Consider the following 9730-nt stretch of genomic DNA (forward strand, 5'->3'; position numbering starts at 1 on the left):
GAGGTGGGCTGATGCCCCCACCCCGCCCGCGTACTGACTTGCTGCTGCTTCCTGGGTCGGCCGCGTCCTCTCTTCTGAGGCGCCGGGGCGGCAGGTTGTCCCTGGGCTGAAGTGGACGGCTGCCCGGCGCCTTCACCGCGTGCGCTCATCCTGCCTCCCGCCGCCGCCGTCGCCGCTACCGCTGCCGCCGCTTCGCCTCCGCCGCCCCAAATGTGCCCAGCACCTTTCGGGAGACCGGGTGATGGGGCCGGAGAATGTGGCAGGGTGGGCGAGAGCTGGCGTGCTGCTCGGGCTGCTGCTGCTCAGGCTGCCGCCGCTGCCACCATCAACACCGGACGTCCAGCGGCTGCCAAAAAGAGAGAAGAGGGGAGGAGGAGGAGGAGAAGGAGGCGCTGCTGGTGGCGGCGGCAGCGGTGGGTGGGTGCCGGAGGTGGAGGTGGCGGTGGAGGTGGAGGTAGCGAGAGGAGGAGGAGAGCGGGGAAGGAAAAGAGGGTTTGAAGCTGGGAGGCTCCCGTCTTGGTTTGGGATCAGGAGTTGCGGTCACCGGTAGCACTTCGGAAGCGGCTTGGAAATGGAAGAGACTTGGAGTGGATTGTGTCCCTTGAAATGTTAGGCGGGGAAAGAATTCCTCCTCCTTCTTCCCCCCCGCTTCGCGCTCGCAGAGCACGAAAGAGAAAGAGAGAGAGAAAACAAATAGCGCCTTGGGCAGTCAGAAAGCAAAAGGAGGATGGGGAGATTCTGCCGGGATCGAGTCGGGCACTGAGCGCAGGCCAAGGACCGAGCAGTGGGTGGCACCGCGCCTCCTCGGGTGGCGGGAGCAGGCGACAGCGGCACCGGAGAGTCGGAGGGGGACGGGCTGCTAGCTCCTGCGTCCTGCACCAAGCGCGCGCTGCCCGGGCTGGAAGTTTTCTGAGTTCCTGCCCCAGGATTCAAGTGGGATGAGTGTGTGTGTGCTTGAGGAAGGGGCGGCGGGGTTCGGGGGGAGTGCCCACCTCTAATCGTGGGCGGATAAAGGGGAGGGGGCTGCGCTGGAGGAGAAGTATGAGGAGGAGGGAGGCCAGGCGGACCGCCGAGCCAAGGCGCCTGGCCGCGGGCCAGAGGCAGCGTTCGAAATACAACTGCCGCGGCGGCGGCGGCGCCCGGGTGCCACCCGAAGCCCCGCTCACGTGCTCCCGCCCGGCGGCGGGGTTAAAGGGACAGGCCGGGGATCCCGAGATGGCTCGCCTCCCGCTTCGTCCCGCCAGCCGCCCGAGGTCGCCCCTGGGCGGTTGTCCCAGTACGGCGCGGGAATGTGACCGCCCGGGAGCCGCGTTTAGGGGCTTGGCCTTTACCTGCACCTCCACGACGCGGAGCCAGCACTCTGCAGGAAGCGTCTAGCTGCACGCGCCGCAGAGTTCTAGTTCCCTGTGAGTGGGAAGGAACTGAGGGAGAGTAGGAATGGACCCCCCCTCAGCCGGGCTCTTCCTGGGAATACCCTCATCACCGACTGCACGACCCGAAGCGCGCGCACACACACAGACATGCAGTCAGATCCACATATGCACACTGGAATGGGCGCATACATGCATGAGCACACACGTTCACAAACCCGCACACCTACATGCATGCAGATATACATGCGCATTCGCGGACACATGCACACGTGCATACAATGTGCACACAGGCACATGTAACGCGCCCAGCCCCTTCACTGAGCTTTTTTCTCCGGAAAAGACTAGAGGCAACGCAAAGTGTCTCCCGCCCTTGGGTCTGGCGCTACGGACCCGGGCTCCAAAGCAGGGTAGAGGGGTTGCCCCATGCGGGAACCCCACAGCTTCCTAAACATCACAATTGAGCCAACTGTCCAACTCTCCCTTTAATTTACCTTGATTTAACCTTTTCCCTAGGAACTCCCTTTCTGCCAAGTCCTAATTTTATTGCTTGGGCTGTTTCAGAGTTGTGTGAAGGCTGTAATGACCACAGTCCGTCTTAAAAAGGTGGAGTGCATTTAAAAATGTACCTCTTTTCATCCTTGAATAACAAAAAAAAAACTCTGAAAAAAAATGAGGTTCAGATTTTCACACATCACGCCCAAAATTATTTTGGACCCATTCCAAAATAAAACTTTCTCCCGAGGAAAAATTTTCTTTCCCCAAATACAGACCACCGTGAATTAAAAAAGCCTACTTAACAGCCCTAAGCAAGGAGGTTAGACACAGCCAGGTTCCGCTGTGCCTGTGGAGGAGGCGCGTGTAAATAAATGCCTGCTTCGGCGCGGCGGCGCTGATTGGTCAACGTTGCCATTTTAAATCCATTTCCAGCTGCCCTTTGCTGAGCTGGGACACTTAGCCGCACGTTGAGTGCCCTGCAGAAACCCAGGGTTTCTCCTGGGTCTGGGAACGCTTAGCTGTGATGGAGAAGGAGAGCCTCCTTCCCTCCGGATGGAGCCCAGCAGTTGACTGGGGAGGGTGGGGTCTAACAGGAACCAAGAGGTTTTCGGCCGGGGCTTGGCTGAAAGATGGTATCTTCATCAAAGGGATTGAAATTTCACGTACTAACGATCTCAGTGACATTTCCTAACTGCCAAGTTTGCACATTTTTAATGTGATCACATTTGCACTGTGGTGTGCGCATTTTACTTACACATACAAAACGGGCTTCTAGGTTTGTTTTTGTTGGCTTGCTTTTGCGAGGACTAGAGATGAAAATTCTGAGGATGAACGAATGTAAGAGATATCACCGAGGATTTCAGCCAGCCAGTTTTATACCGGGTACATTATATCTTCGGATTTTTCTTTCATATGCACACTGGCCGGCAAGAAGGAAATCCCTAAATTTTCTTTTGGCGTTAATGCTTCGGCTCTAAGAAAAGCACAAAAAAAATTGGGGGTGAGAGAATGTCGGGCCACTAGTTTTCAGGCCACTGTCACTTTACTATCAGACTATTTGACCCCTTTTGAATTTATTACAAGGCTATAAAACAAATACTGCATCAAATTTTATGTAACTCAGCTTTATATATTTTAATTCTTGGAAGCTTTATTTAACCTTTTTCAAGTTTTTGTCTATTTTCTGTAGAACGACATTACAATTTGTTTTTGCGACTTTAAAAAATAGTGTCATATTTTTATGAAGTTAAATGGTTATATTTTAAAGAATGAATTTTTTTCTAACATTTACATTTAGGGGTTCCCTCCCAGTTTAAGTTGCTCAACTGTTTACTTCCTCTTCTTTATCTCACCATATTTTACCCATCCATTCAAGGTTAGACTCTTATTTCTAATTTGAAAGCTTTCCAGGTGGTTTCTGTTCACATGAAACTATTTCTTTTCTTCTGCACCTACTATCAAACTGAACAATTAGCACTTTGGTTGTATATGTTAACAAGGTTTCTAATTATCTGATACATGATTTAGTGCTTGGGTCAGGTCAGCTCCTCGGTGGGTGGTAAAATCAATCCAACGGACCCAATAGATATACAATACAATAGATAATATCACAGGTAAAAGTTCTGTTTTAATTATATAGTACATGCATGTGAAAGTTGTATGCATATACTTTTTCCTCCACCTCCTAATATTTTGGAAATTGGTATATATCAGGGTCTCTTGGCACTGTGTTATCACATACTAGCCAGTATCTTTTCTATTTTAGTGGTATATATAATACGGATGACACCATAGAACAGTGAAATATATGTAGTAAGGTCGATTTCTTACTATTTCTTACCAGCTCTGCAGTCTTCGGTAAATCATTTCTGTATAGCTTGGCATCCTCATTTGTAAAATGAAAGGTCAATATAATCTCTGAGGGTTCTTCCAGTTTTAACAGACTTTAAAACATGTATGATAGGGGTGCCTGGGTGGCTCAGTCAGCTGGGCCTCCGACTTCGGCTCGGGTCAGATCTCACGTTTGTGAGTTCGAGCCCTGCATTGGGCTCTGTGCTGACAGCTCAGAGCCTGGAGCCTGCTTCCAGTTCTGTGTCTCCTTCTCTCTCTGCCACTCCCCCTCTCATGCTCTGTCTCTCTCTGTATCAAAAATAAATAAAACATTAAAAAAATTTTTTAAACATGTATGATATCTTGTTCTCTAGTTGTGTTTTGTTCACATGTAAATTCTATGTAGATCCCATGGAGACAAGTAGTATTTCTAACACTTCTTTTTAGCACCAGTTATATGTAGGTAGTCTTCAGTTTATGATAGACATTTGGTACTTACTAATTTATTGCTATGACAAAGTTACTATTAATAAACTCCTATCTTAATTTTTTAAATATTTATTCATTTTTGAGACAGAGAGGCAGAGCATGAGCTGGGTAGGGGCAGAGAGAGAGGGAGACACAGAATCCAAAGCAGACTCCAGGCTCTGAGCTGTCAGACAGAGCCCAATGCGGCACTCAAACCCATGAACCACAAGATCATGAAATGAGCTGAAGACAGGCACTTAACCAACTGAGCCACCCAGGCGCTCCAGTAAACTCCTGTCTTATAAATGTCCTCATAAGATGAGACAAGCATTACATACAAAAAAAATCTTAGTAATTCTTTTGACTAAAGGAAGATGCATCTATGCTGAAGAGATTGAGTTTCTCACATTGCACTTTATCACATTATATTTATACTTTAATATAGCCAAAAATGAAGGAATAATTTAGGATTTTCTCAGATCACAACCAATTTAATTAATCATAGATGTATTTTATATGTAAAATTACACAGATTTGTTTGAACCAGATATTTTGAAAATTAATCTATTTGAAGCCACAGAAAAAATTATACCTAATATTTAGCAAACACAATGCACAGTATACAGATACACACATATACATATACATGTATAGTATATAGGAGCTCAGCATAGTGCAAAGTAAACACATATTTCTGAAAAATACTTCCGACCTTTTGACAGGGACTCATTTGCGCTGCTTAGATTCATAATTTTAGAGACTGTGTCTTTTAAAATATGCTTCGTGTTTAATGAAATGTCGGAAAAATAATCTCTAAGAGTTCCCATACATTATCACCAAGAAAAAATATATGCTGCCAAGTTAACGTTTTGAGTAAGGAGGTGAATAGGTTTTCCAGTCCCATAGACAGGATCACCAAACAAAATGAGCTTGTCCACTCATTCATGCACTCGTTCAATATATATGGAGTTAGTTTTGCACTAATCTCACTTTCTATTCTCTCAGGACTTGGGAAAAGTAATTCATCTGGGACTAGAGAAAATCTCTTTTGAAACAGCTACATGCTCATGTAAAATCTATTTACTTATTATGTTAAGCCTTTCCTTTACCCTTAACAAATACTTATTCTCTTTTATTCAATCCATAGTTCATTCAATAAATATTTATTAAGTAACTAATATGTGCAGGATTCACAGAACATTCTTTTTGACAGAAATCCTGGAAGCCGAACAGAAACAGACTGGTGTTAGTTTTATTTCCATCCCTCATCTATTGACAACATACTGTCATCTCCAAATAATCTTGGTCTAGATATACTATCAAGTAACTTTCGGTAGCAAGAAGAATATGGGCTTCTAAAGTAGTTTTTTTTTTTAAGTTTATTTATTTTGAGAGAATGAGAAGGAAGGAGACAGAAAATGAAGAGGGAGGAGCAGAGAAAGAATCCCAAGCAGGGTCCTCTGCACTGTCAGTGCAGAGCCCCATGTAGGGTTCAAACTCAAGAACTATGAGATCATGACCTGAGCCAAAATCAAGAGTCAGATGCCCAACTGATTGAGCCACCGGGGTGCCCCAGGAATAAAGATTTTGAAATCAGACTTAGGAATAGGAGATGTGACCTGCAGAATGTTAAAAATGGCTCCTAAAACTTCTTGTCCCCATGGTGTACATGCTCTGCATAATCCCTGGGGCTATCATATGATGGATTTTATTCCTCTGATTAGGTATTGTTAGATGGTACAGTTCACCTTAGGATAAGGAAATCATCCAGATGAGCTTGACGCAAGGATATGTGGGCTTTAAAAGCAGGGTGTTACCTCTAGCTGATTTTAGGGGAGGAAATTTAAGAATTAAGACTCAATAAGGGTTTGCTCTGAACATGGCGAGGACACTTGGCAAGGAATGTGGGTAGCCTCTGGGAACTGAGAACAGTCCCAGGCTACTAGCCAGCAAAGAAGCAGGGAACTCTTTTTTGTAGAACCACAAGGAACTGAATTCTGCCAAAGAGAATGAGTTTGGAAGTAGGACCTTCCCCAGAACCTCCTGGTAAGAACTCCCCTAGGCCAACAACCTTGATTTCAACCTTGTGATACCCCCAAAGAGAACCCAGTCATGTTGTACCTGATGTCTGACCTATAAAACTATAACCTAGTAAATGGGTATTTTAGCGGTGCTTAACTCATGAAGTCTGTGCAATACTAGAAAATTGATACAAGGGAGATCTGGTCAGATAAACTTCTCCTCCTTTTTCTATCCCATGGACTGTTTCCAAAACACAGGTACTCAACAGTTTGTCTGGAGCTGTCCCAAGTGGTTATACCACACCTACCAAGCCACCTGCTGTGTCTCTGGCTTTTAAGGAAGCAATGGCCAGCATGGAAACACATCATCTTGTGTTGTTTCCATTCTTCTGTCTCTCTCTTTCCCTCCCTCCCTCTCTTCCTCCCTTTCTCTCTTTCATTCTCCCATTTCTCTGTTTCAGTACCTTAGAATTCCTGAAGCCATCATACTGGAGGGACAAGGGATGGGGGAGGGTTACATATTGAGACAATTCCAGGTTCCCCAACCTCTGCCTCTAAACCACCTCCAGCTCATATAAAATAGACCAGAGAGATCCCTGCCAAGCCCTGTCCCCCATTGCAGATTTATGAGTAAAATAAATACTGTTTTTGTTCTTAAACCATAATTTTTGGGTCGTTTGTCACATAACCACAGAAACTGGTGCATCTTGTCTTCCATAACACTAGTCTCTTTTTTATTTACCTCATCCCAATTAATAATCTTAAACAAGTCATTTGCTTAGCTGGGAATCACTCTAACTTCTTTTTCTCTTTACACTTCAAGTGATCATCATGTCCCTCCAGTTCTGTCCTCTAAATCTTTCTTGCATCTGTCAACTCTCCAGCTCCAGGGTCACTGCCTTAGTGAGCAATCTCTCCCGTTTTCATCTGGTTAACTCCAATGTCTTTCTCTGTGGGCTCTTAGCCTTCCGTCTTACATTTAAAAAACCCATTCTCTGTTATGCCTTTAGAAGAATCCTTGTCTTTTTATCAGTTATTTTTACTATCCTTTTTCTTATCACAAATGTGATAGTCCTTCTAGACTTTAAATGAAATAACATAGGTTCACACTGCATGCACATTCTGTTCCATAGCTATTTTTATTCAAATAATATATCATGAGTATTTTTATGTCAATGAATGCTCTTCTACAACACCACTTCTAATGCCTTTCTTTTATTCTACAGTAAATATGTATATGTATATATACATGTGTATATGCATATGAATAAAATAGGACACCTGAAATTAAGAAAGCATTTGATAAAAAAAAATTTTCTGACACCCTTGTGAAAAAATGAATATGGCTTGAATGTTATACATTCTTTTGTGCTGACATCAACTTCAAAGACAGTCTCTTTATCAGCATCCCAGAATCATTTTCAAATGTTCAGATAACCTAAAGGTAGAAGAAAGGGCTAACCATTGATACCCAAATTAAGATTCAAAAAGATCTCAACAAGCCATAATGCAATTTAAGAAGAATGAATATGAAGTATGAATTTAGTTTCCAAAAGGGAAAACATATACCAGTACAAGGTAGAAAAAAGTGACTTAAAAACAATTCCTAGGATTGCATTTAAGGTTAAAAAGCAGATTTTGCCGGGTTCCACCTCATATCCATTCTGCCTTTCCAGTTTTGTAAAAGAACACCTACAGTGCTGAGTACAGCAATATCCCCAACTGTAAAACCACATTTCACCGTATCCCTTCTAGATTGGAGTAGTCAATGAAATACAAGCAGAAATCTTCAGGAAGTACTTCTAGGTACTTCCTGGACTGAGACTGACTCAGCGGAAGGCTCCATCTGCATATGGATGTCCAATTGTTCCGGAACCATTTGTTAAAAAAGAACTACCTTTGCTCCGTATTCCCTTTTCTCCTCTGTCAAAGATCAGTTGACTATTTTTGTGTGGGTGTATTTCTGTGTACTCTACTTTGTTCCATTGAGCTATTTATCTATTCTTTTGTGAACAACACACTGTCTTGATTACTACTGCATTCTAGCAAAGCTTGCAGTTGAATAGTGTCTGCTATACTTCTTCAATATTGAATTGGCTATTCTGTTTTATAAATTTTAACATCAGCTTGTTGATCAATCCACAAAGGGATTTGCTGGGATTTTGATAAAGATTATGCTGAATCTATAGGTCAAAGTAGGAAGAACTGACATCTTGACTGTATTGGGTTTTTCTAGCCATAAACATAGAATATCACTCCATTTGTTTAGTTTTTCTTTGATATATTTAATCAGACTTTTGTAGTTTTCCTCTCATAGATCTTGTACATATTTTGTTAGATTTGTACCTAAGAATTTCATTTTGGGGGGTGCCAATGTGGTAAAGTGGATTTAATTTCATATTCCACTTGCTTATACTGATACACAAGAAAACAACTGATTTACAGAATTGTTTTGTCAATTACTTTGAGTTTTTTTGTGAACAAGGATAGTTTTATTTTTTCCTTCCCACTCTATATACATTTTCTTTCCTTTTCTTGTCTTATTACATTAGCAATTAATCAATTACAGGTCAGGTTTCCTTACCCCTAGTTTTGCTGTGGTTTCTGTTCTGGGAAGTTATGATTCTTTGTATTCATCTCTCTCTTCAATTTTTCAGGTAGTGATTTACCCTGTGATCCTACTTCTCTTACGCATCAAAAAATTCTTTTTTCCAGTTTGTTCAGCTTTCTATGTGTTAAGACCAAGTAGTAATTTATAAGCTCCTTGCACCCCAGATTGGAACCCCAAGGTCCCTGCAAACAACCAGCTCTTAAATAATCAGAGTAGAAAAGGTAATAATATCACTATACTTTGCCCTGGTCAACGTACATCAGGAAAATTAATTTCAGTTCTAGGCATTATGCTTGAAGAGGGATTTTGACAAAAATCATGCAATACAAGTGGGTTTTCCAAACATGTTATGTGAAGATAATTTGAAGGAAATGGATTTTTAGCCTAAAAAGAGAGACTTGTGACAGTATGATCACCATATTAGAGTACTGCTATTTTGGGGGCACGTGAGTGGCTTAGTCAGTTAAGCATCTGACACCAGCTCAGGTCAGAGATCTGGTGGTTTGTAAGTTCGAACCCTGTGTTGGGCTCTGTGTTGGCAGCTCAGAGCCTGGAAACTGCTCCGGATTCTGTGTTTCCCTCTCTCTCTCTCTCTGCCCCCCCCCCCTTGCTCACACTCTGTCTCTCTCTCTCTCTCAAAAAAAAATAAAGTTTAAAAATTAAACTTAAAAGTGCTGCCATTTTGATGAAGTAAATTTAGACAGATTCTTTATTGCTTCATGCAGAAGAATAATGGGTAGTCCTATTTCAGCCAAATGTAAGATAAAACTTTCTAAACTTAGGGTCGTTTGAAAACACACTGGTTAATGTTATTGCAGAGCAAGTGAGCTCCCAGTTAATGGAGATGGCTAGGCAGAAGCTGAGTGACTAAAGAGGGGAACACTGTGGATAATGTGCGGAGTAAGAGGGGAGATTAGGCTAAGGCCCTTTCT

The 9730-nt window shown here is 43.1% G+C and overlaps 1 protein-coding gene across 2 annotated transcripts in view; it reads right to left on the reverse strand.

Annotated features, from left to right (window-relative positions):
• Window positions 1-1894, reverse strand: part of HMGA2 (high mobility group AT-hook 2) — a 141770-nt gene extending 139876 nt beyond the window's left edge. Inside the window, exons 1-3 of one of the 2 annotated variants that reach the window (XM_029954481.1) lie at window positions 1865-1894; window positions 1332-1421; window positions 39-346 (exon numbers count right to left, since the gene is read on the reverse strand). In XM_029954481.1, the coding sequence (XP_029810341.1) occupies window positions 39-149 (111 nt within the window). In that variant the 5' untranslated portion in view covers window positions 150-346; window positions 1332-1421; window positions 1865-1894. Of the gene's footprint in view, window positions 1-38; window positions 347-992; window positions 1015-1331; window positions 1422-1864 lie in introns of those variants that run through there. The other variant, XM_029954480.1, reaches the window with a different exon arrangement.
• Window positions 1895-9730: the final 7836 nt, after the last annotated feature.

This window comes from Suricata suricatta, chromosome 10, assembly GCF_006229205.1.
Source record: "Suricata suricatta isolate VVHF042 chromosome 10, meerkat_22Aug2017_6uvM2_HiC, whole genome shotgun sequence".
In the NCBI taxonomy this organism is placed as follows: Eukaryota; Metazoa; Chordata; class Mammalia; order Carnivora; family Herpestidae; genus Suricata; species Suricata suricatta.